The sequence below is a fragment of the Strix uralensis genome, chromosome 4, assembly GCF_047716275.1.
Source record: "Strix uralensis isolate ZFMK-TIS-50842 chromosome 4, bStrUra1, whole genome shotgun sequence".
Classification (NCBI taxonomy): Eukaryota; Metazoa; Chordata; class Aves; order Strigiformes; family Strigidae; genus Strix; species Strix uralensis.
In genome coordinates, this window is record NC_133975.1 from 28,338,061 (window position 1) to 28,365,404 (window position 27,344).

The 27,344-nt window shown below is 38.3% G+C and overlaps 1 protein-coding gene across 3 annotated transcripts; it reads left to right on the forward strand.

The window, feature by feature from the left end:
* The first annotated feature begins 2,519 nt into the window (after positions 1–2,519).
* Positions 2,520–26,985, forward strand: GUF1 (GTP binding elongation factor GUF1). 3 transcript variants are annotated; one of them, XM_074866079.1, is made up of 17 exons: positions 2,520–2,813; positions 3,838–3,949; positions 5,543–5,691; positions 5,901–5,981; positions 7,600–7,677; positions 9,842–9,925; positions 10,412–10,476; positions 13,803–14,006; positions 15,541–15,680; positions 16,914–17,037; positions 17,384–17,516; positions 19,034–19,177; positions 20,183–20,316; positions 21,839–21,940; positions 24,372–24,491; positions 25,416–25,452; positions 26,485–26,985. In XM_074866079.1, the coding sequence occupies exons 1-17, from the start codon at positions 2,676–2,678 to the stop codon at positions 26,620–26,622; spliced, it is 1,983 nt and encodes a 660-aa protein (XP_074722180.1). In that variant the 5' UTR covers positions 2,520–2,675; the 3' UTR covers positions 26,623–26,985. The 3 variants fall into 3 exon arrangements, with proteins under 3 accessions (XP_074722180.1, XP_074722181.1, XP_074722182.1); XM_074866080.1 differs by lacking the exon at positions 24,372–24,491; XM_074866081.1 differs by lacking the exons at positions 2,520–2,813; positions 3,838–3,949; positions 5,543–5,691; ... (2 more) ...; positions 9,842–9,925; positions 10,412–10,476 and adding an exon at positions 14,354–14,498.
* Positions 26,986–27,344: the final 359 nt, after the last annotated feature.

The following is a 27,344-nucleotide window of genomic DNA, read 5'->3' on the forward strand; positions in this document are numbered from 1 at the left end:
CATCTTTATGCTACTGATTTGCTGTTCCCTAAGTAACATATTCTGCAGAACTGGACATCTTTCCATAATTGTTCTAGTAAGTGTGTTCCATTGCATATGGAGCTCAAAGCAAACTGATCAAAAATCTTAATATGTGCTTCATATATTTATCCAAGCTGAAAAGTGAAGGTAAAGACAGATGACTTTTTCATTTTTACTGTGCTCTGTCCTGGCTTACTGATGGACCGCCGATCTGAACTTATAGTTAATATATTGTATTCAGATGATGAGGAATCATAATTGAAACGCAGTTCCATTCCTGCTTTTCTTCATTCATTTCAGAATTCTAAAATATGTGGACTTGCAAATGGCTTAACATTAAGGATCTCTGTCTCCCTGCACGGACCAGCACTCGCTCCATAGGTGTTCGCTCCACGCCAACAGGACACGAATGAGTTCGAGCATGAAGACAGAGCACATAAACTCATTCGCTCCAGCACATCTCCTTGAATCCTGGCTGTATTCAGACAGCTTGGTGTGCAGGTGGTGCAAATATAAGTCTTGGCTCTCTAAGGAGGAGATACAGAGTGCAAGTGCAACCTTAAGTCACCCTATTCGGTTTGTAGTAACTTTTGCAAGTATTTTTGTGACTATGTGATTTTATGCACGTCACGTAATGAAAAATGTGTGTGGTTAGTGCAGATGTGCAATTTAGCTACCTCTGCCATTGCTTTTTCGGAATTCCTCAAACTCTATATACTTTGCTCTGTAGTGGTATTTGAAGATACTCAGTAAAGCATAGTAGTTTAATTCCTGCTAACAGAGTGCCTTCTTTGTAGGTATTCTTGTCTCTTGGGACAATGAAGACAATACCCATTTAGCAATTATAGATTGCCGTGTACTCATTTATGTTCTCTGATATTGCACACAGGTAAGCCAATATCTACAGTGCATCAAACTTAATCTGTGTATAGCAGGAACAATGTCTTCCTCCAAATATGGCTGCTATACTCATATATATGCTCTGGATCACGACTTTGGATTCATGGCTCCTGTTATATGCATTCTCCATTCAAGGACATGCTTCTCTTTCCATATATATAGTTTAATGAATGTGCTGAAGGACTCTCTCTGCTCATTACTACCCAAATTCGATGTGATCAGCACTGCACAGTGAACTATGTTAGCAAATTCACTACTGCACGCTCCCAAGCTGGTATATGCACCCTCCAACACTACATATCAGATACTTTTATGCAGCCTTTTGGGAGCAAATCATTGAAACTTAAAAAGGAATATGAATTTTATACTGATATCCTGAAATTAAACCTCCTTTAGGTGGTTTTATCCTCAAAATACACTCTGTCTTGCTTTATTTGATACATCCCTAGGTTGTGAATCTGACACAAATATTTGCAGTTTTCTTAGCTAAGTGGTCTATCGGTGTTTCTGAAATATTTTATGCAGCTACAGCTGAAATCCTGATTAGATTGAGCAAATGAGAAAGATAAAGCCAATACATGTAAACTGGGCAGTGACCCTAGGCCTGCATGTTTTCCCAGGTCTGTGAAACCTTAATGCAAAAATTTTCAAGTAAGAAGAAAACAGAGGAACGTGCAGGCAGTAATAGAAGCTAAACTAGGAAAAAATATAAGATAGAAGAATATCTGGAAGAGACAATGTCAACCCATTAAGACTTTTATAAAGAGCAACACACTAAAAACATATCTGAGAATATGACAACGTTCTCCTGCTTCTAGAATTTTACAAAGCACATCTTCTGAAGGCCAAAATATCCATATGCTAGCAAAGCAGCAGACACACAAGCCAATACATCACTTTGTAATACCAGCAAATAAATATTTCAAGACAGCAGTATTCTATCCCTTTCAGCAGCATGGGAGAGTTTGCAATCACAGACCAAGCCGTTCTTGTGAGCAATTTCATACAGAGGGGGAAAAAAAAAAAAAAAAGGGAAAACAAAGTTCCAAAACCTTGTAAAACTAAAATATGTACTCTCTATAAATAATTGAAGGTGCCTAGAAAAAATATATGGGCAACACGTCCCAGCAACAGTTGTTGCTAGGACATCATGTAACAGCAACTGGACTAAACTGCTGCGTTGGTCTTGTTTTTTTTCTAAACAGAGAAGGGGAAAGCCCTGGGGAGGCCTTCCTCTGGCGTTTCCGCACTTCAGCAGCAGCACGACGGGGCCGATGGAAGAAACTCTCCGGGCACAGCTCGGACCCGGACAAGAACCCCACCGGCTGGCTCCCCCGCCAAGCCGACCGCCGCGGCGGGGAGCCGCCCCCGAAGATGATGCGGGCAGCAGCCACCCCCCACGGCCAGAGGCGCGGCCCCGCAAGCCGCGAACACGCACAACGGGCGGCGCGGCCTATTGAGGCGAGGCTGAATCCAGCCGCCGGGCCGCGCCGGCCGCCGCCGCCCCCTCAGCCGCTGCCCGGAGGTGGGTGGGACCGGCTACGACCGCGCGGCCTCTGATCACTTCCGGTCGCCGCCGGCGAGCGCTTCCGGCGCGTGCGTGCTGCGTCCCGTTCGTGCGCGCCTCGTGCTGCGGGCTGTAGGGCGGTGCTGGGGTGGCTGGGCAGCCGCTGGGCAGGGCAGGGCAGGAGCTACTGCAGCCATGGGGGCTGAGGCTGCCGAGCGTTCCGCCGCGCAGTGAGGGCGTGAGCGCGATGGCCCTCGCCGGCAGGACGGCGATGCGGTGGGCCCGGCTGCGGAGCCCCTGCCCCGCGGCCCCCCCGCTCTGCCTCCCGCCCTGGCTGCCTACGGGGCCCAGGACGTGCCAGCGGCTGTGCAGCTCCCGCGGGAAGGTGAGTCCGCAGCGCTGCCTGGGAAGGGTGGGGGGGTGGGTGGGTGCGGGCAGTTGTTTTGCCTGCCCGAAGTTGGTCTGTGGCGAGTCCCCAGAGGCGGCGGGCCTGCGCGTGGAAGGTGGCCGTTCCGGACAGGCGGTGTCACCCCGGCGTGGGTGCTTCCCGCTGCAGGGGCGCTTGGGTCGCCGCGGTAATGGGAACTGCCGTTCCGAGCTGGGGCACCCTGCAATGCTCGGCGTTGGTGCTAGCAGAGAACGCGGGGCTGGCTTCTCTGCCTGGTCCGGAGCTGCATGCATAGCCCGTGTGAGAGAGGTGAGCGTTGTGTACCTCTGACAGCGGCGAGCAGAGTTTTTCAGTAGTGTTACTGATTGCTGTTAGGGCCTCTCCTGGTTCCTGGTGCAGAAAGCTTTGAAAAGCAAAGAAGCCACTTTTCTTCAAAATGCCGTATTACTTGGAATGAGCGGGAATATCACAAAGAAAATTTTTTTAGTAGTGTTGGACGTTTCTGCGTGTGAACCAAGGAAGCCAGGATGGTTTTCTGCATTTGTTAAATTTAGTCAAGATAAGTGTTACCTGTAGCTTCCTTTTCCACAAAGTCTGCTTGCTTCTTATGATGAGGTCACTGCTACCTGGGCTACTAGGTAATGTTGCAGTGTTCCTATCATGCTTATGAAGAATGATGTCCCTAATGGTCCCCTGAATCCAGTTTTCTTAATACTTAAATTTAGTAGTTTAGCATACTTGAAACTGTTTTAAGTTTGTCTACTCCCTGTATTCATAAGAACATAGTATCTTTCACAACACTTTCCAGCATACTTACTGATTATTCAGAGTAATAAATAGGTATATATGTATGACTAAAGTGAAATGCTAGTATTTTGAACACTGATGGCAATTTAAGTTTTTCTATCTCTATTCAACCTATGCCTCTTCTAGAGAAAACAGTTAATTTTTTTTTTAAGGCCAGGTCATACTGTGTGGAGACTGTAACCATGGTTTATGCAAATAAATTTCTGTTTTTCAGGAAAAATTAGATATGTCGACGTATCCTGTTGAAAGCATTAGAAACTTCAGTATTATAGCTCATGTAGATCATGGCAAAAGTACACTAGCAGACAGATTGTTGGAAATTACAGGTAAGCGTTCTTGTTTTATACTACCTTTTCCTGACATGTAAGATGATGTGTAAGTTTCTGTAGCTTTGTTTATTACTAAAATTTCTAATATCTTTGCTCTTCTAGCGCCAGGTTGCTTGTGGCTGCTTGTCAGGCAGCTTTTAGGCTGCCAGTTGTGTAGTGCTACAGGTGTGAATATGATGGACTTTCTTTCTGGCTGAGATCTGCTTACAAGTAGGGGTAAGGAAGCATGTAATTCACTCAAGAAAGTACGTACTTTAGAAAGAGACTGAAAAGGAGAGTACTTCCTTGTTCAAGATGCCGTTCCTCTCATTCCTGACCAATCGGCTGATAGATCAGTATACAGCAAGTTTATGTTTACTGCCAGTGTTTGGGGTGGACAGAGGCAGGGACTGTCATTATCTGGGAATTTTGGACAGAGTCATTTTCAAAAGCATTGTTGAAAGAGTGAGGAACTTCAGCTTCTTGTACTTAGATGACAGTAATGGTATGTCCTCTTGTGAGCAAACCGTAAACAACTGCCTTTCATGGTGGTGGAGCTCACTGGTACTGAAACTGATATGATGCTGCCTTGTAAGTTTTAGAAATGTACAGCCCTATGTTGATTTAGATTTAGTGTGTAGAATAACTGCCAGTAATTAAGTGTAAATTCCATGGATTCTCAGCTGCTATATAAACTTGCTTTTTCCTTCACTAAGTATTGGTGAAGTTGTGTTACTTTCATCTTCAGAGGTACTTATTTTGTCCTAGTGGAGTGCTTCTTGGACTTCAGTGGGTTTTTTTCTGTGTTGTTGAGGATAAGGAAAACTACCTCCCTTTAAAGTGAAGGTGAGAAACAGACGTGCTAAGGGATCTTTGTAACTATAAGTGACTCTGGAACTAGGCTTTCCTTGGCAGAGACGAACAGAGGTTGCCTTAGAGGGTTCTCTAAGGTAAGCTGGAAAGCTATTGCTGTATCTCCCAAGATAAGACTAATTTCAGAGCAGAGCTTAATTAGCTACTCAGAAATACTCTTTGGAAGAGTCTTGCTTTTTTCATTTAACGGGTGAGCAAAACAAAACCTGGGAGAGAAGCTTTTGATCAAAGTTACTTCTGTATGATTACCTCCAGTGTGTCACTATGGGCTGTTTTACCTGATGCCTCTGGTAGACTGCAGCTTTGAATTCAGGTCTGTCAAGCTCTATGATAATGCTGGTTTTGCACTTGAGAGTACTGGTTGGGGCTGCGGGCCGTGGAGCTGTTTTCCAGTGATAGGAGGCAAAGTTTCTTTAAACATCAAAATTATTTAGCACTGAATGGTTTTTTGCTACTTCTTAATCTCTCACTTAGACTTTATATGATATTTTGTATCCTGCTTATTCAGGAAAGTATTTTATATAACTTCATATGTAAAAATTTATTTGACAAATGTTAAGAGTTGAAGCATAATTTTTTTTTAAAAATTAAAATCAAAGTTTAGCTTAATCAGATGGAAAAGCTTCATTTGCAGCTGTAAGTCTTGTTCTCTTGATTAATGGCATTTTCAAGAATTATTTACTTTGAGAATTAATGTACTAAATGAGGTAATAAAACTTTTTTTTTTTTTAATCTTAGGAACAATTGCTAAAACTCACCATAATAAACAAGTGCTGGATAAACTGCAAGTGGAACGTGAAAGAGGAATTACAGTTAAAGCACAATCTGCATCTCTCTTTTACAGTCATGAAGGAGCAAACTACCTCTTAAATCTTATTGACACGCCAGTAAGTTAAGTATAAACAGTGTTAAAATCACACAAAGCTATATGTCTTTATGTTTAAAAGTAGGAGATTTCTGGCTTCTTGTGTTTATTCAGTTTCTTTTTTTGGTAAGAATTGTGAACATATTACACAAATGAAAACATAGTAATGTAGAAACCTTTGCAAAAGACTCTAGAAATATCTGAAATTGTAAACATTTATTTTCTCCACAGGGCCATGTAGATTTCAGCTATGAAGTGTCACGGTCGCTGTCTGCCTGTCAAGGTGTCTTACTTGTAGTGGATGCAAATGAGGTGTTCTTAATTCTTGTTTTCTACTTAAGATTTCAGTAATTTCTTTAAGCAAACCAGAGAGAAAATTAGTTTGGGGTTTTTTTTTAATTTTTCCATCAGTGTTTTTGTCCCTAGTCTATCTCTATAAAAGCTCGTTTATTTCTATAAAAGCTCTTTTTCTGTAGAAAGAGAGTAATGGGAGTTTTAAAAAAATGTAGACAAATACTTGTGTGTTGATAGATACTGCAGCTCCATGACATAGCAATAAAGGCACAGGATTAGTGAAGAATCAGATCCTACTTTTTTACAGAGTATGACCTTTGCAAGTGGCAGTCTGGAGAACTTCTAGCTATTGTACTAATGCCTACTTAAGTACCTCCAGTTTGTTGTTGGAAAGCTTGACAGGTCATTCAAGCAACCACACTGTTAGTTATGACTAATTGCTCTTGTGGTTTTGATCGTCTATAATACAAACTGGTACTGGCAACATTAAAGCTAAAGGACACTATAAGCCAAATGTGAATAAACTTCTTCTGGAAACTTGAGAAGTTTTATATCCACTAGATGAATAGGTTCTTGATTGATCTTTCAGTGATCTTTTTATATTTAATGTGTATATAATTTTTGATGTCACATTTAAATATTATGTGATTATTTGGTATTCTTTATTTACCTTTCAGTCAGAATGCTTACAAACTCAACTTTTTCATTATAATTGCTAATATTTCTCCTGCCAGCCTGAATTCTGGAGGTAGCTTTCAAGACTTACGTCTCACTTCTTTCTTTTTTTTTAATAAATGTTCTCTGCTTCTTCTTTATATTGCTTAAAAAGTTAGGCCCATATATCCATAGTGAATATCCCCATATAAGTAATTTTCCACTTGATCTGTTGTAGACAAAGGAGAAAATAACAAATAGCTTCTTTTTTTCCCTCCTCTTCTCTCCCATTCCCCCTTCTTCCCTCTCTGGTCCAATTGTGATATTAGGCTTTACACTCTCATTCATTAGCATCTCTATCACTGTTTTCCCTTGTCTGGTACTTGGATCTGGAAGGCAGTCGTCTTTTTTTTTTCTAATCAGAGCTGTTCTTTTGCCATCCTTTTGAAAGAAATGCGAGGTACAAACTTATAATTTGTTTTCTGTTTTGAAAATAACTGTAAGGTAAGTCTAAGGTATGTTCCTGCCCTCTGGAGTAACTACAGTCTTATTACCATGATAAATGTCCCCTTTTCTTTGTTTTAGTCCATTTCTCAATAGGTTTTTGTGGACAAGGAATGTGGTTTTTGAGGTACCTGTTATGATCTTGGCTATTCAGAAATAAATAACATACACAAAAATATGTACTTGATGCATAATGTACATAATACTGTTACCTATAAATAAATCCATGTACGTGATCACACATACAGCATTATTAGTTCATCTACTTATATTCCGATCACGAGAAATGATAACTAGGAATGTTATCTTTCTCAGCAATGTGTATAATCAATAACCTTTACTTATATTCCATCCCCCAAGTGAAGATAGAATAGCAAGGTAATCTTATATTGTATAGAATGTCTGAAAAAAACCAAACAAACCCAAACACCAAAACTCAGGAAGATGCCATGTTAAACTTTTAATGCTTATTTTCTAGGGTATTCAGGCTCAGACGGTGGCAAACTTCTATCTTGCTTTTGAAGCACAGCTTGCAATAATTCCTGTCATAAATAAGGTAATAAAGGTTTTAGAGTTTCATTTTAAATAGTTGGGTTGTTTAAATGTGTAGAAGATTGGTAAATGTATTCTCAATAGAAGTATGTAATGAAAAAATAACCAGAATTTAATAAGAACTTTGTGTATTTGCCGTCTGTTTAATATTTTACAGTAATTGCTGGGAACTTCAGTTTATTTCATAAAATACATGTAGAAGCATTTTACAAGCAGCACTGAAAAATTATTATTGGAGTCTGTATGGTAAATCAAGTTCAGAAGCATTATGTAAATTATATCTTGATGAGGAAATCTAAATCAGTTACAGTTTGCAATCAAATAATCCACTTAGGTAATACTCAGTACTGTATATTTTATCCTAATGAGAACAAACGGAAGCTGTGGCATTCCAGGTTTTCAGATTGACTTGATGAGAATGTTTAGCCACTATGGGAATTTCTTAGAATCATTTAGGTTGGAAAAAAACTTTTAAGATCGAGTCCAGCCATTAGCCTAACACTGCCAAGTCCAACACTAAACCATGTCCCTAAGTGCCACATATACACATCTTTTAAATACCACCAGGGATGGTGATGCCACCACTTCCTTGGGCAGCCTGTTCCAGTGCTTGATAAACCCTTTCAGTGAAGAAATTTTTCCTAATACCCCATCTAAACCTCCCCTGGTGCAACTTGAGGCTGTTTCATCTCATCCTGTCGCTTGTTACCTGGGAGAAGAGAATGATACCCACCTCGCTACAACCTCCTTTCAGGTAGTTGTAGAGAGTGATGAGGTCTCCCCTCAGCCTCCTTTTCTCCAGGCTAAACAACCCCAGTTCCCACAGCTGCTCCTCATAAGACTTGTTCTCTAGACCCTTCACCAACTTTGTTGCCCTTCTTTGGACACACTGCAGCACCTCAATGTCTTTCTTGTAGTGAGGGGCCCAAAACTGACAGTAGTCAAGGTGCGACCTCACCGGTGCCGAGTACAGGGGTAAGATCACTTCCCTGTTCCTGCTGGCCACACTATTTCTGATACAAGCCAGGATACCATTGGCCGCCTTGGCCACCTGGGCACACTGATGGCTCATACTCAGCCGGCTGTTGACCAACACCCCCAGGTCCTTTTCTGCCAGGCAGTTTTCCAGCCACTCCTCCCCAAGCCTGTAGCATTGTGTGGGGTTGTGATTTGGGCCTGAATGGCCAGAAAGGTGTGGATTAACCTACCTGTGCTCTGCGGTGCAGGCTGGTTGTGATGCAGCTTTTTGAAATACCAGATTTTTAACTGCTGTGGTTTTCAAATTGGGAATTACGGATTTGAGCCATGTAGAAGGCTGTCAGTGTGAGCTTAAGTTGTCTTGTATTTGTATGTATATGCTTGCCTTAGTGATGTATTAACTTGTATAATTTCGTTGTCACTTCTCAGTTGACTTTTAAGACTCCTGTCTGTGGATAGGAAGGTGTGTGGAGAGGAGGGACGTAGATAATTTGGGGTATATGTAACGATCCTGTAGCCCATCGTAATTTAAATTCACCAGTTCATGAGCACTGGAATTCCTTCCATTTAAAATATTTTTTTTCTGGTGAATAAAAACAAAATACATTTTACAAAAATAACTTCAAATGTTCTTTCTATGATTATCCATATAGTCCTCCATGTGCTTTAGTGTCTTTTTTTTTCTTTTTGTTAATGATGATACACAGAGATTACATGAGTAGCAGGTTCATATTTAAAAAGTGTAGTCTTAGTTTTGAATGAAATCTAAATGTTGTGGTTTATACAATTTTTGTGGGCTTAAGGATTGGACTCACAAGATTAGTTACTGCTCAGCTTAATTGCTCTTTGTAGATTTATATTGTACTTAATGTTTGATTCTATAAACAGTATAGGTAGCACTTATGCTTTCGAATTACTTTGTAAAATAAAGATTTTTCACCACCTCTTGGACAAAGGTGTTTTGCCTAATGAAACAAACAAAAAATAGTCTAGTTATAGAGGGGATCCTTCCTGAAGTCAGTCAAGGATGACTTTTTCTAAAATGAATCCTGATAAAGATCTTTTCCTGAAGACATTCAGTATTTACTCATAAACATAAAGGTTCCTTGACTTGTATATTTGGAAGCTACAGTGCTGGATCATATGGGAGATATGATTGCCTGTATATTTAGCAGTTTATTGTTTTTCAGATTGACTTGAAGAATGCAGACCCTGAAAGAGTTGAAAGACAAATAGAGAAGCTCTTTGATATCCCTATAGATGAATGTGTAAGGGTAAGATCTCTTAAAGTTTTATAACATGGCTGATTGTATAACTATATCTACTTTGTAACTAATGAAAGACATGTACACATAGTAAATCAACAGGGTGGCATCTGTCAGCCTGTCTTTGACATACATGAATTTCTTCAGTCTCCTGGAAAAGCATAATGGAGAACATGCTTCTCAGTTAAAAATTCTAATATGTCTTGATAAATGGCATCAGATAGATTTAAAATTATTTCTCATTGTGAGTCCGTAAATTGTTTTCATTTTTACCATAACAATAATTGCCATTCAGGAGAGGAAAAAAAAATGTTTTAGAATAATTTATGATCAAAGAAGAATTTCATTGTAATAACATTCTAAAGTGTGCTTCAGAGTGCTTTTCTGGGTAGTATTATCTGTGGCCACCAAAACTGTCTTAAGTAAACGTGACACTATTTAATAGATAATGAGTGTAAGACGTGTCTTAAAAAATTGTTGTTGGACTTGTTTTAGATTTCTGCTAAACAAGGAACAAATGTTGAAAAAGTTCTTCAAAAGGTCATTGAGAAGATTCCACCGTAAGTCTGTATTTAATTATGAAACATTGTAAGGTTAATTAGGACACCACAAGTTGCATTTATACAGTATTGGCAGTAGTTTTGCACTTAGTATTAATCTGATTTAACGTCAATACAAAGAGATGTGGGAGAAATCTAATGTCGGAGCTGGTTAAGTCAGTTTCAAATTGCAAATCAGAAAAAATGACAGCTCAGATTTGAGACACCTTTTAAAAAAATGAATGTATGAGTATCAGCGGAGAAGATGTCTTTATTCTTAAGAAGTGGGAGAGGAAAATAAGTTCAGTCTGAAATGAAAGATGAGAGGTGAGCCACTAAAGGCAATACTTTTATGACTGTTTATAGAGTTTCCCTGAAACTCAGTGTTTGAGGATATTTGCTTTTGAACATTGCGTTGTTAAAATGATAAAGGTAATTGAAATCTGCTGTGTTTACAGTTTTGTATCCTGAACCCAACCTTTAAAATAGACTTTTATCTAAGAACTTGATGACAAAGCTGCTAAATTACAGTTCAGTTTCAATCAGGATACTGCTTTTCATTCTTTTTTCCTACTATTAGGTAATAAGTGTAGTCCTCATATTAGTTAATAATTATAGTTAAAAGAAACCACAGTGGAAATCTGACATTAGGTTTCCATGAAAGATGGGAAAACCAAAATATCTGGACTTTTTTAAACTTAGATTTGGAATGTAACTCTTGAATTTTTGTTGTCCCCCATAGTACAACATTTTAAGCATCGGTTTTGCCTGTTGTGAAATGGGTAGGATGAATATGCATTTGTTTTTGTTATGTTTGTACTGTTATTGCATGTGGGGGAAATAAAATATAAAGATTTTCTACATAATAAGTCGAGCAGAAGCAGAAGGAAAACATTGGCCTGCTGTTGAAAAGGAGAGGTGAATTGGTCACCAACAATGCTGAAGAGGCAGAGGTTCTCGACACTTTCTTCACTTCTGTGAGGAACAGAAATCCAGGTTGACGCAAACATGGACCCACCATCAGTGGAGGAAGAGTCAGTATGTGAACTGTTACAGGAGCTTGACCCCTACAAATTGATGGACCCTGACATTATCCACCCGAGGGTGTGTCCTGATCCAATGTCAGGGGAGGTTTCAATATGATCCCAAAAGCAAGATTTAACACACAAACAAGGTCAAATGCCGTATACCCCAAACAGGTTTTTATTATTCAAAAAGTGAAGAGGGGTAGCGATAGGACAGGATGGAAGGAAAGACAGAACTAAAGCAAGGATGCAGGATAGGGCTTCAAGAATAGTCACCACCATGGATCCAGTGGCGTCCCGTTGGTCCTCAGTCTTCAGTTCTTCGGTGGTGGGTGCACACAGATCTGGCTTCAATGGTGGATGCACCCGGAGCAAAGTTTCTGTTGCATTTTTAAGTTCATCGTATCAGCTTATTAGCATATCTGCCCACCTTTAGTTTTTTTTTTTCTCTGGTCCCACAGGTTTTGTTGAATGTGGCTTCAGGGCAGAAACGTTTGCCTCTTACCAGTTCATTAGCAATGCATGCATGGTGTCTGGTGTACACAATAGAGCCACAAATGGCTACACGATGGGGCCAACTCAGTACACCTCTTCCCCTTTGAAGCTTGTCTAAAGAGTCCAAAGAAGTGTGTGGGGGTGCATCGTTCATTACACTCCCACTTCCCTGGGCAACATTCCCTGGACCAATTCACAGGCCGCAGCAGCTTGTCTTGGAGGCTTGCATAGACACAAGCAAGCTTTGAGACAGTCATATGACATTTCAGTCTCTCACAGGGTGTTAAGGGAGCTGGCTGACTTCACTGCAAGGCCGCTCTCCATAATCTTTGAGAAGTTGTGGAGATTGGGGGATGTCCCAGAAGACTGGAAGAAGGCTAATGTCACCCCTATCCACAAGAAGGGCTTAAAGGAGGATTCAGGAAGTTATAGGCCCTTGTCTTACTTCAATCCCTGGGAAAGTTACAGAACAAATCCTCCTGGGGGCTGAAGCATGTGACTGGGAAAAGCCAGCACAGATTCACCAAGGGCAAATCGAGCTTGACAAACCTGATCGCCTTGTATGACAAAATAACCTGTTTGGGTGATGTGGGGCGAGTGGTGGACATTGTCTACCTGGATTTCTCCAAGGCTTTTGATACAGTTCCCCACAGCCTCCTCCTAGAGAAACTGGTATGTTATGGTCTAGACAAGTGGTCTGTGCAGTGGGTGGGGAACTGGCTGACAGGCCACACCCAGAGGGTGGTGGTACATAGCTCCTTTGCAAACCAGCAACCTGTCACAAGTGGGGTCCCCCAGGGATCGGTATTGGGCCCAATGCTGTTTAATGTCTTCATAAGTGATCTGGATGATGGGATCACGTGTAACCTGATGAAGTTTGCTGTCGATACCAAAGTGAGTGGGGAAGTGGACACTTTGGAAGGCAGAGCCACTCTGCAGGAAGACCTGGAAAGGCTGGAAGAGTGGGCTAACAAGGACCTTGCGGAATTCAACAGGACAAGTGTAAGGTCTTGCGCCTGGGAAATCCAGGAGTGCAGCACATCCTGGCATCTACCTGGCTGGGGAGCAGCTCTGTGGAAAGGGACCTGGGTGTCCTGGAGGACAAGCAGCTCAATATGAATGAAGTGAGCAGTGTGCTGCAGTGGCACAGAAAGCCAACAGGATGCTGGGTTGCATCAGCAAGGACATCACCAGCAGAGATCAAGAAGTCATTATCCCACTCTGCTCAGTGCTTGTCAGGCCACACCTGGAATACTGTGTTCAGTTTTGGTCCCTGCCATACAAAAAAGGTGTGGACAGGCTGGAGAGGGTCCAGAGGAGGGCCACAGAGATGATCAAAGGACTGTGAAGCCTGCCAGATGAGGAAAGGCTGAGAGAACTGGGTTTGTTCAGCCTTGAGAAGAGAAGGCTTAGGGGTCACCTTATCACCGTGTTTCAGTGTTTAAAGTGTGGCTACAAAGAAGGTGGAGACTCCCTTTTTACAGGGAGTCACATGGAAGGGATGAGGGGTAATGGGTACAAGTTAAGCCTGGGGAGATTCCAACTGGACACAAAAGGAAAACTTTTCACAATGAGAACAATCAGCCACTGGAATAATCTCCCCAGGGAAGTGGTGGATTCCCCAACATTGGACACTTTCAGGGTTCAGCTGGAGAGGGTGCTGGGCCATCTTGTCTGGACAGTGCTTTTGTCAAGAAAGGTTGAACCAGATGATCCATCCTGGTATTCTATGATTTTATGAAAGTTTTTGGGGTGGGGGTGCTTGCTCATTCAATATTAGAAGAAAAGCACACTGCTTAATATATTGTTTTCAATTTTTTATGACAGACCCCAGTGTAATACTGCTGATCCATTGAAAGCCTTAGTATTTGACTCTACCTTTGACCACTACCGAGGCGTCATAGCTAACATTGCACTCTTTGGTGGGGAGATTCAGAAAGGGCATAAAGTTGTGTCTGCGCACACAAAGAAAAGATACGAAGTTAATGAAGTTGGAATTCTGACTCCAAATGAACAGCCAACTCATAAGCTGTAAGTAAAAATTTCTTACAGTGGAACAAATTGTAAATTGGTGTGAGATGCAAATCCTGCATTTCCGTTTGATTTTTGCTTTGAGTGGTAAAGACTGGGAGATGTCTGGGTTTTTTGTTCTTTTTCTTTGGTGGCTGGGTTTTTTATGGTTATTTGTAATTTAATGCTCAATGTCAGTCTTTTCCATTTTGGGTGTGCTGAGGCAAAAACTTTTGGGGACTGCTTTTTTGGGCACTGCTAGGGGGAGGAAGCTATTCTATCAGCTATAGTACATGGAACATTTGGACAGCTAGTTTTTTTAAGACTAGGATTTGATATTCTTATTCAGCTGTCCAATTTATTTCTAGGCACTACCTTGTTTGAGAGTGGAAGGGAATGGGGCTTCATCTTAGTTATTGCTGCAGCATATTTTGAGGGTGGAAAACTTAAAATCCATGAAGGCAACAGCTTCCAGAAACTGGCTCCTCATGGCAGCAGTGGGAAGAAAATCAGGTACTTAGAATTAGCAGAGAAGCTTTATCAGTTTTCATCCAAGTGTGTGTTAATGACTTTCTTGGGAGATTCTCAGTGAGTCTGTGTTACTGTGTGTGGTGGGCTGAACCCAGTCAGCAACTAGAGCATCCAACTGGCCGCTTGCTCACTTGCTCAACCCCAGTGGGATGAGGGAGAGAGTTGGAGGAGCAAAAGTGAGGAGACTCGTGGGTCAAGATAAAGACAGTTTAATAAGTGAAGGAAAAAGAATAGAAATAAAAACAAATAATGCACAAGCCCTCCCACAAGCCCTGCTAGTCTACAAGTAACGGCCATGTTGGAAAGACTACACTCCTTGTTTTTTATTGCCAGGCATGACACTGTATGGTATGGAATATCCCTTTGGTCAGTTTGGGTCCTCTGTCCTGCCTTTGTCACCTCCCAGCCTCTTGCCGACCTCTAGCCTAGTTGCTGGGGGGGGCAGAGTGACAGAGAAGGCATTCCTGCTGTGCAAGCACTGTTCAGCTATAGCTAAAACATTGGTATGTTTTTAATACCATTTTAGTCACAAATCTAAAATGCAGCACTGTACAAGGCTGCTATGACGAAAGTTAACTCCATTCCAGACAAAACCGGTAGACTGTGTTTTACTCTTAAGCTATCATGGGTTCCTCTCCTAACATCATTATGTGCTGATGGAAGTCATTTGTCTTTCATTGTTTCTGTCACTTAGTATATGGAGTTTGCTATGCTGGCAGCTGGGAACTGTTCTGGTTCTGTCTTAGATCCCTGAGAACTTCCCTCTAGTTCCAGTTCTGAATAGCACAAAATTCAGAATCCAGAACTATAAATGTACTGTTTAACAGTAACAGAAATAGAGCTACTTGAGTCGACAGATAGTTTGTCCCTTGAGACAAAATTCATAAGCCAGAGGAGAAGCATACAGGATTTTAGAGGGGGTTGTCATTTATTTCAATTTCTGACTGAGCTAAGTAAATTGGGAAAATAGTGGAAATACTGATAATGCCAAGAAGCATGTCCATATAATGCCAATTTTATTTAGATATGCTGGACAGGTGGGCTACCTGATTGCTGGAATGAAAGAAGTGACAGAAGCCCAAATAGGAGACACACTGTTTTTGTATAAACAACCAGTGGAGCCTTTGCCTGGCTTTAAGTCAGCGAAGCCAATGGTTTTTGCAGGTGAGGACTAAAGTGATATGAAGTGGGATTACTTCTTTCCAGTAACAAGAGTAAGAGAGCTATTAAATCTTTTAAAAGAATATATGTGTATATTGAGTTGTGAGGATTAGAATTTTAGGAAAGTTAAGCTAGAGGCTTGTAATTTCTATATCTTTGTGTAATTTTCTCTGTGACTTAACAGAATTAATAATAGTTGCAGAGTGGTTTTATATGAATACAAGACATGTTTTTAGCTGTGATTACTGTTTCTAATGCCAGTAAACTCTTGATAGCTGGAAAAGAAGGGTTGAGGCTTTAAAGAAGTAAGTTTTTGGCAATTCTTCTGGATAATTAGATTTCTGAAATTACTATGATTTTCTCTTTTAAAAATTAGCAGCTGGTTTTTCTTCCTTAAAGATGGTAAACTCAAAGCTAATACTCAGAATGATTCTGTAAAATATTTTACTTTTTAAGCTTATATAGGTCTGTTGAGCTGTTTCCACCAGCTTCAGTAACTACAACAAGTACTATGGAAGATGGCTTTAGAAATAAATAAATCCTAGAAATCACTTTCTAGACTTGTGGTGGGGGAATGTGTAAAACTCACTTGAACTGTCTCATGGAAACTAGATGGTCAGTGAATGTAGGAAAGTGTAATCCTGTAAATAATGCTTTTTCTATGCACATGTGTTGCTTCTTGTTGTAGAGCAATCAACATTTTCTGAACACATGGTGATGTGAAAAGTGATACAGTAGAATTTATTTCAGGTAGTAATTATATAGACAGCTGCTTTTGTTAATTTCAAAAAATACAGAAGCATTTTAAACTCTGTTGGGTGTGGCACTTTCTTTTTTGCCGGTCACTCTTACCTTTGAAGGAACATCTTGGTGAAATTTGTCTGCTTATTTAGTTATGCTTAAGCTATATGTTTACACTGAAGCCCTGCAAAACTGTGGTTATACTCAATTGTGCATCTTCCACAACTGTGAAGGGTTAGATGAGTACAGTATCCCTACCATTATGGTTTGAATGTTTATTCCTGTTTTTATGAGGTAATCTAAAACTTTATTACATTTTAACTAATTTTTTTTTTTAAAAATCCTTATATTGTTTCTCACATTTTAAAGTTGAAACAGAAAGTAAGCTATTTCTGATTTTATTACTGTGTTCACTGTAAGAGGTGTGTTTGAAAGCTAAGTACACAATAGATAAAGCTCTTTACCACATCATTTCTATCTAATGTGTTTTGACAGGAATGTATCCTGTAGATCAAACAGAATATAATAATCTCAAAAGTGCTTTAGAAAGGCTGACATTGAATGACTCCAGTGTCACTGTTCATCGTGACAGCAGCCTTGCCTTAGGAGCTGGATGGAGGTGAGACTTTTGGAATGGTTTGTAAATTAAGAATGCAAGTTTAAGTCAACTGAAGGTTGAATTCAAATGAATTCAAGATTAGGATCTTTAATTCAAAGTGATGATAGGTAAAGCTCGAAAGCATTTGATTTTCTTGCATTGTGTTTGCACAGAGTATGCAATTTGTTGTGATTGATAGTTTTTGTTTTCAAAGACTCATACTGTTCAACTGTAGGATCATTTGGAGACTTTGCTGTGCCTGATATAGCCAGGCTAGCAGTGTAAACATACTGGATGGGGAAAAAAACGCACTGAAATTCCAGGGGATATACAAATACTTTCACCAACAGGATACTTTTTTCCCCAGGTTGGGTTTCCTTGGTCTTTTACATATGGAAGTTTTTAATCAACGTTTGGAGCAAGAGTATAACATGTCTGTTATTGTGACTGCACCTACAGTTCCATATAAAGCTGTTCTTTCCTCGGCAAAGCTGATAAAGGTATGTTAAATTTAATCCAGCTTTATGTAAGTAGCAGCTTAAAAGCCTCCTATAATAAGCATCTACACATTGTTTTTTTTTTTAATGTTGACTAGTACTTTATTTTGTGGTAAACATTAGAAACACCGATAGTTAACTTAAAACTTTTTTTAGTGGATTTTTTTAAAGAATGTTAACTCTCCTTCCCCTTTCCACTTCAGTCACTTTCTTTTTCACATCTTATACCTGTCCTTGAAAATGGCAATAAAGGACTCATTTCTTGCTGTATTGTGTTAAGTGCATACTGACCGGACTGACTTTAAAGCAGGTGCAATAATCTTCCAGGTGTTACCAGTCAGAAAACATTAACATTTTTAGAAATAGTTTGTAATGCTACTGTAGGCTGGCAGGGGCTGGTGAAGACAAGTGAGTTTTTGATCACAGTGAATTAGGCATGTGCAAACTTTATTGAAATGGGTGCAAAAAAATAACTGTTTGAGTTTGAGAGTGAGAGAGGTGAACTTACAAGCACCTGCTGAAAGGAGGCTGCAAATAAGCTGGCTCATTATTATCCAACATGTAACTCTAAACACTACAGAAAATCTGTAAATTCCAAACAGCTTGTGTAAGAAACCTTGCTGTACTTGCAAGGTGTAAGGCATAGACCCTTCTTCTCTCCAGTTGTTTTGGTTTCTTCCTTATGCAGTGTAGCAGCTATGAATGAAGTAGTTGACACCTTTGGTGTGTAAGTGATTTGGGATCGCTGATGTGGGACACCGATTTCAAACAGTGCTTGGAAGTTGGGTCATTATTCAAGAACACTGTCTTGTCAGTGGACGTGATACAGTCACTTGCTTTGGTGTGTGTGTGAGATTGTATGTACATGATAAGCATGACCTTCCTTTTATTCTTACTTCAGAAGGATAACTGCAGCCCTATTGGGATGTTGGACTACAAGAAATACTTGAAAGCACTTGCACAGGAAGTGAAAACTTAATTTCTAAGCCCACTTTGGCCTGTAAGGTAGCCTGAACCCAAAGTTCTATTTAGAGAAGAATTTCCTCATCACCAAACTGCAGAATACTTGGAGCGGGTGTTTTGTTGAAGCTGTGCCTTATACCTTATAGGATCAGGATGGAGTAAGAAGGAAGATGCTTGCTCTACAGGCAAGGGAAAGATGGCAAGATGGACAGAAAGGCTCTTTTATTTCTATGGATAACTCTATGTTGTAGTCCTAGTTCTAAGCACTTCTGTTTAAAGTTCACTGGATAAAATGCTTAAAAAAACATTTTCCTAGTGAAAGTAATTCCTGTAATCTTTCTATATAATAATATTTAAGGATATGCTGATCAGGGATTTCTGTATGTGATGTAGAAATCTGTTAAAATTGTGCTTGGTATAAAATTGCGTTACATAACTGACAAGTGTTTCCAAGCAACTGAAACATTTTTTAGCATTTTTTCAATGCTGTTTTTGTCTCCTTTTCTACTCAGTCGTCTTATTTATAAAATTACAGTATCTGTTTTATTTGTTTTCAGGAGTATAGGAAAGCAGAGATTACTATTATCAACCCTGCTCAGTTTCCTGATAAACTTTCAGTATCTGAATATTTAGAGCCAACTGTTCTTGGTACTATTGTAACACCTCAGGAATATATTGGGAAAATAATTGCTTTGTGTCAGGTTGGTATATAGTTTTGTCATTTGCATTTTTAAACTCTTCCTATCATACTTAAAGAGAAAATACTAGATAGATACTGGATATTAGTATGTAAATAGTATCTTTGGTGATTATTAAAATAATTTTTTTTCTTTCAAGAGTATTTAAACTTTTTATGTGTAAAATTACTTCGGAACTACAGAATCCTTGTAGTGAAAGTTAATGATGAAGTTCAGTGACAGTAAAGTACCTAGTCAAGCATCCATTCATAGCTATTTCTGTTTACTGAAAGAATGGAATCTCCAGCAGGGGAATGAGATATGTTGTTTTTCAGAAGTATATTAATGGAAATACAGCTTTTGTCAACACTTTACTGAGGCTTCATGTATGTTTTCAGTACTTCACTGAAGTAAATTTATGATCGTGATGGCCAATCACGTTTCCCCAAGTGTATCTGGAATACTTTTAACTAAAAATGTTTTTAACTGCCATGCATATTGCCCTTATATAATTTCTTACAATATTTTTCTTAGCTTTTAACGTTTCAAAATACATAATACAAAGAGTACAGTACTTGTGTGTCAGTACAGTGAAGTATAACATCTGTTAAAGAGAATTCCTAAAATAACTTCAAAAACACCCTCCTGGCAGGAAAGAAGATGAGCCTGTGAGTCCTACTGTGCAATACTCCAAGTTATGTGAAAATCTAATTTCAGTGAGATTTTATGAACAAATAATTATACATTGAAAAGGCAGCAGTAAGCAGAAGCTGTTAAGGATTTCAGAAATGTAGCTTTTGGAAAGGATAGACTTGAATCATTTGTCCAGTTAAGTTACAACCACTTCATTTATGATGGTGCTGTGATTTGTTCTGGGGCTTTAGCAAACTGCCAATAAGAAAGTTACTTTGGGGCTTGAAGCACAAGAGTTCTCTTGTGTAACTGGATAGCTGTTTATTTAAATTTGGTTTCTATTTATTTGTAGAAAACTTCTGTCAAGGAGAACTGAAACAATTTTTATTTGTCTAGGATCGTAGAGCAGTCCAGAAGGATATGTTGTACATTGATGAACGCAGGGTTATATTAAAATACCTCTTTCCACTGAATGAAATTGTGGTGGATTTTTATGATGCTCTCAAGTCTCTGTCTTCTGGTTATGCAAGGTAACTACCTCCTTTGTACTTCCTTTATACCCCTTTCCCCTTCCCCCTACCCTGTACCCTGATGGGGGGAACAAAAAAGATCTGAGGAGAAGGTATAGAAGAGCACAAGTGAAGCATATTCTTTTATGATGGTGCTGCAAATTGAGTCTTACTTCACCTTTAATGAGTTAGACTTACTGTGAAAATTGATGGCAATACATCTGAAAAACACTAAAAGTGCATCACTACCTAACAACCATTTTCTGTGGTGATGCATGTATTTTTCAAGTGTGACCAAAAAAGTGGCACTTGCTCATCTTGATGAGTAAGATCTAGATGGTTTTTGCTTGTCTAAAGTGACAATGGGTATTTTCTATCAAAGGAATCACTGAAAATTTACTTCTTACTGTTTTGTCTCTTGATGGAAAAGGGGAAATAACCAAATACTGATTCATTAAAGCTAGTAAAAACAATCAACAAGCTATATTTAAACCAAACAACACTTACTTTACTTACATGCTTTATTACTGAAATAAAGTAAATCATCTCTATTTTGGGACAAAATGTTCTATTGTGGGTAGATTCTATAAATTCAGAGGGTAGAACAATGCTCAGCTGTTTGTGAAGAGCCTTTCTGAGTTTAGTGGAAGGGAAAATACTGCATGGTAGATGGGCTTATGCCACAGGAGACTCAATAGCTCTTACAAACCTGATACACAGAGATGTTAGTAAGATATATTACATTTGGACAGGAACTGGTATACCTAATTACATGATTCATTTTATAATCATAAAAATGAATTTTATTGAAGGACTGAATTTAGTTTGAGTTTGTATTTTCTTAAATATTCCTTATAAAGATAAGGAAAGATGTGTTCTGCCTGGGTTTGTGTATATTTGAAGTAGAAGCATAGCAAAAATAAGGAGGCAAGAAAAGAGAGAGAGAGATATTGAAAATACATGTATCTCTGCATCTCCTCCATTTTAAGAATTTGTGCAAACTGACAGACAGCAAGGCCCATACCTACCAAAGGAGAAATACTGTTTGGAAATGAAAACTTGATTGAAAGAGAGAATGATAGTAAGGGTCATATAAAAAGTCTGTCAAATGAGAGGATGAAAAGAAAACAATCCAGTGTTTGATTTGTGTGACATCAAGGATGTTTACTGTTCAGAAGCTGTGTTGAAGGGTTCTGTTGCCTGGAGCTTTAAGGAACTTCCAACTAGATAGAAGTGTTTGAATAAACTCTTTAAGAGATTGCATTAAGAATGTAGATTTTTGATTGATTTTACCTTGCTCAGTAGCTGGAAGACAGGATGATGTCTTCTTCTGCCTTGGAAATGAGATTTATCTGCAGTAAATTGCTAGTCCAGTCTTGTATAAGGGAGACATACTGAGAGACTATTAAAAACTGTGCTATTTTAATAAAAAGTTTGAGTGTTTTATTAATAAATGTCTCTAAAACTTAAAATTTATGGAAGAAAGCATGCAGAATATAACTTTTACAAAATCATCACTAATTTTTAAACTCATTTTGTTTAGTTTTGATTATGAAGATGCAGGATACCAGGCAGCAGACCTTATCAAAATGGATATTCTTCTAAATGGAAATCCAGTTGAAGAACTGGCAACAATCATACACAAGTAGGTTGACTGGATTCTCTATTCCAAAGAAATAAGACTTTCTATTAATATACAGTGAAAACATATATATGTATCACTAATATATGACAAATATGTATGAAAAGAGCATTGAGGATTTCACCACACTACCACTTTTGGAGATGATCTGAAAAAGAGGCATTTAACTGCTAGATGTATTTTTGTGGTAATGTAGGGCAGGGAAGAGAAGGAAATCCAAAATGCTGATCTTTTAAAGAGCTGGAAAAATTTAAATACAGACTAGCCTAGGAGATGCCAGATTAATTGTTTATGACACTTATTACTGAAAAACTGGAAGAAAAATATTTATTTTATGCTCCCAATAATTCCTGTAGAAGTTTATTGTTATCTTGTCTCCAGCCAGAGTACCAGGAGAAATACTTAGTGGATGTAATTACATCAGAAATGTTTTGCTAAAATGATTCAGTTTCCGTAAGTTTTTCAGGAATTACTTGTTTGCTGGTGAGAATAATGCCTTCATGTTTCCAGCCTCCTCTTGCTTTCTTCTCACAAAGTCTTTATAAGGCTCCCTTCTGTAACTTCAGCATCCCTTTCCAGTAACCCTGAGATCAACTTTTTCAGGGATTTGTTCTGGCTTTTTTTTTGTCCTCCTAAAAATACTAAGTCGTAGTTGCTAAAAATTTGTGCATTTTCACATTTTTTTTCATAACTGCAATCCTGAAATCCTTGGAATTCCTTAACTTCAGAAAGTCCACATAGGAAAATAAACCCCATACTTTTTCAGAAAGATCATGGGGCTGGAGTGGAATAACTCTCTCATATACAATTTCTATTTAATGTGTTTTTCATAAATATGCGGTGTTTAGCAATCTACCTGCATCTCTTACTTTGAAAAGAAGCAAAATGGAGCGTCCAACTTTGCAAAAGTTAGTTATTGCTTTAACATGTGTTTCTTGATCAATTATTTTTTTAACTAGTAGTCAGCATTCATTTTGTTCCTCCTTCAGTTATTCTCAGAGTCCTCTCATTGTAAACAGACTACAACTGTCTATATAAAAAGAATTATGCTGAATTACATTTATAAAGAATTACTGAGATTACAGTAATCTCAGTATTAAACTAGCCATTATTATTTGTCCTAATTATACAAATAAATATCTGTAACTTCTAAAGCTGTAATGCTTAATGAACTTATACTTAAGTACTTCATGCTTAAACTGTTTGTTTTATACAGGTAGCAAGGAGTCACATTGTTGCTACATGAAAACATGTAAAACTATTGTGGTTTAACCCCAGCTGCCTGCTCCCTGCTTCCCCCCGCGGTGGGATGGGGAGGAGAACCAGAAAAAAAAAGTAAAACTTGTGGGTTGAGATAAGAATGGTTTAATAACTGAAATAAAATATAACAAAATAATAATTGTAATGAAAAGGAATATAATAAAAAGAAGAGAGAAATAAAACCCAAGAAAAGGCAAGTGATGCACAATGCAGTTGCTCACCACCTGCTGACCAATGCCCCAGCAGTGATCCGCCCCCCAACCCACTTTCCCAGTTTATATACTGAGCATGATGTTTCATGGTATAGAATATTCCTTTGGCTAGTTTGGGTCAGCTGTCCTGGCTGTGCTCCCTCCCAGCTTATTGTGCACCCCCAGCCTACTGGCTGGTGGGGTGGTGTGAGAAGCTGAAAAGCCTTTGACTTAGCTTAAGCGCACTGCTCAGCCGTAATGAAAACATCCCTGTGTTATCAACACTGTTGGCACACTAAATCCAAAACGCAGCAGTGTACCAGCTATTAGGAATAAAATTAACTCTATCCCAGCTGAAATCAAGGCAACTATTTTCAGCTGTGTGTTGCTAAAAAATGTTTGCTAAATATGGATGTTTTTAGAGAGAAGAGACCCAGTTGTTTCCAATGGCTCATGAAAGTATCTGTTTAGTAGCTTCTTTAGACTTTTTGTCATTTTCTCTTTCCAAAATCTGAAGCATATGCAGATGTTGAATTGTTGGATAATTTTTATTAGCAGATGACAAAAGCACATAATCTTTTTCTTGTTATATAAAAACAGATGTTTTAAAAATGTTTCTGTAATATGTAGATCTTCTGACCTTTCAGGCCTACAATCAATGAAAATCCTCCTTGATCACCTAGTTTAAAAATTGCATTTGAAGCTGTGACAGTATTCAAAATGGCTTCAGTGTGATAATCAAGGTGTTTTATAAATATTTTAAATTTATTTGAAGACCTTCCGTTAATACAATCTTATCACCTGTTTTGTATGAAACACAGAGACCACTTATTAGATGTAAAATTACGATCTGATCAGCTTATCTTTTGAGTTAAAAAAGGAAAGCCTCTATTAAAATCCCATTATCAAACAGTTTGGTCTATGGATGTATTTTTGGGGTTGTATTACTCTTTCTGAAAAACACTGGTGACTTACTTTTTCAGTGATAAGGCATATGCTACTGGTAAATTGCTGTGTGAACGTTTAAAAGATGCTATACCTAGACAGTTGTTTGAAATAGCCATCCAGGCTGCTATCGGCAAGAAAATCATAGCAAGAGAAACGTAAGTAAAGCCCTTCTGTTTCTATTTTCTTTTTTTTTTTTTCTTGTTTTAAGCTATTTAAAATACGGACTTTCAATGTCTTATCTAAATAGTTTTATAAATTACAGTACTTTGATTCCACTGTAAAGTTGTATTTTTCTTGTATATGCTACTTGGACCTCTTGGGGGAAAAAAGATGTATTTATATATTTGAGCTGTGACTGTGACTAAGAACTTTGTATAAATTTATTTGAAGAAAAACATATTTTTATTTTAAATTGCTTCTGGTCAGCACTGCACTTAGTGGGTAGAGTATAACTTGCAACACCCATGTGTCCACTTCCTCTTTGGCAGTAGAAAAAATTTTTTACTACTGAAAAAAATTAGCTAGTTATAGAATAGTTTAAATGTCTGAGACAGTCAGCAAAAAAACCAACTGAACTGTACTGTTCCAAAGGAAATATGTTGCAAGCTGAACACACAATTATTTCTTATCAGCACTCACTTCTTTTAGAGCAAACTGTTTCCTTGATGTTGTGTTTCTGGTCATATTTTTGCTGTTTCTGTTTAAATAGTATTTAAATTGTAGTAAAAAATTAAAGGAAGCGATCCAAGCAGGAGTGCTGTAAGAATTTGTGTGTACCTATCTATATACATGCATATGTAACCCTTATTGTGAATCATAGCAGAAATCCTAGACAAAAAGGCAAGATTGTAATTTTTATGTACATATTATACACCCTAAGGGATATTTCTAGAGAAATGTGAATTAAGTCTTCTGTTCAGAATTTCATCTTGTGTATACAAAATAAGAAAATGTCGTGATTCCAATGCATCTTACAAAACTAATAGAAAAACAAGGCTTAACAATTTAACTCAGTATTTAGCTTCACATATAGGAGATGTTCTAATGTGTTAACGCATATGTGTTACTTTATTTTACAGGCTGAAAGCCTACAGAAAAAACGTTGTGGCAAAATGCGTAGGTATTTTTTTTAGTTTTTTGTGATGTATGTAACCCTAAGAGTCCTGCTAACATCATAGGCCTATCTTTTCCTAGAAACCTAGCAAAGACACGTTCTGCTTGTAGTCCTAAGTGTCAGGGGAATATTAACAGATACTCTTAAGCTTTAATTTGAAAATTCAACTCATGTAACCTCTGGTTGCAGCTTGCAGTAAGAGTGGATCAGAAAGATCTTTTCAGAAAGGCTTTTTCAAAATTACACACTCAGTGAACTCAACAGAGTGTGTCTATGTTCACTCCTGTCTCATCATTTTCTAATAGTTGTATCCATATAATAAATGTGTGTGTGTACACACACACATGCAACTTCATGTTTGTTTCCTAAATTGTTTTTTTTCAGGCAATTTAAGAAACTATAAAAGTGATTCTTTAGAGACTTGATTGTGACTAGACTTTTACTTGGGTTTTCAGTAGTACATCGTGATAAGGCGTTACACAACTGTTGACCATCAACAAGACTCAACAAAGCATAGGAAAAATGTGATGCCTCTTACTTCACTTGTATTTAGCTCCCTGAAATGAACATGTTGGAAAAATTAAACAAGTGTCCCTTTCTTATAACTATTACAGAATTCTTCTGCTAGGCACATATGTGGGATGGTGCTTGTTCAGCCCTGTATAAGGGTTCAGTTAATTTATCTAGACGTGAGCACCTAGTGCTAGACAAGATGCCACAGTGCATCTGAGCTGGCATCCTGCTGCTGTTCCAGTGGGATTTGGATATCCTATAGGTTGTATCTAATGTCAGCCAGACTTATGTGAATGTATATATTTAGGTAATAGAATTCAGTCCTCAATTTCCAAATGAACATGCTTACTTGCTGCCTTGTTCTAACTAGTGGCCTTTTGGCATAACTATTTAGAGTCTAAAATAATCTTTTATCGTAATAGAACTAGCCTTTCTGACTATTTTTAAGCCCTTAAATTTAGTGTTGCTGAAATGTACTATAACTGCATTTAAGCTTATTAAAATAGTTTTGCTTTTCACAGTATGGTGGAGACATTACAAGAAGAATGAAGCTTTTAAAGAGGCAGGCAGAAGGGAAGAAATTGATGAGAAAAATTGGCAATGTGGAAGTACCCAGAGATGCCTTTATACGTGTTTTAAAGAGACAAACTGACAAGTAGAGATCAGTGACATGCAGCTGATTATTCTCTCAACTTTTTGTAGACAGTAGCATAATGAGCTAATGTATAATTTACCACTGTGAGAGGGAACATACTTGACTTTAAATGGTGCACATTAATTATATGTGGGAAGATAAATTGAAAGGACTCTATACTTAAAATGTACAGATACTTGTAGATTATGAAATTAAAGTCATTTGACTTGACTGAATTTAAAAGCTTTCATCGTATTGTTATTCATTGTATTTCAATGTTTTTGTACTTTTAACACTTAAAATAATTATGGGGTTTTTGCATTGCAAGTCTTTGTATGAGAGAACAGGAACAATGTGTCAAAATGTTTATAAAAATAATTGAAAGGTATGTATAGACAAACTGCTGTTTCTTTAAAAAAAAGTTTGAACTGTTGCCATGAAAGTATCAAGCTACTTCCTGTTTTACTTTCTAAAGTTGCTGTTGTCAGGAAATCATGATGATGCTGGGAAATCACATCAGGAAAAATTAATCATTACTTTTTTTAATGTACCACACTATTTGTTAAACTTGTTAAAGTGTGTCAGTTTACTATTAATACAGCCTAACTGTGCTAATCTCCAAAGAAATTGTAAGTTTTAATATATTAAGACAAGATATGTAACTACTCCACCAATAAGACCAATTCAGGCCTTAAAGAATTCCTTTGGCATGAAGGTTTTGTTAGAACATGCCTCAGTGTACTTGAA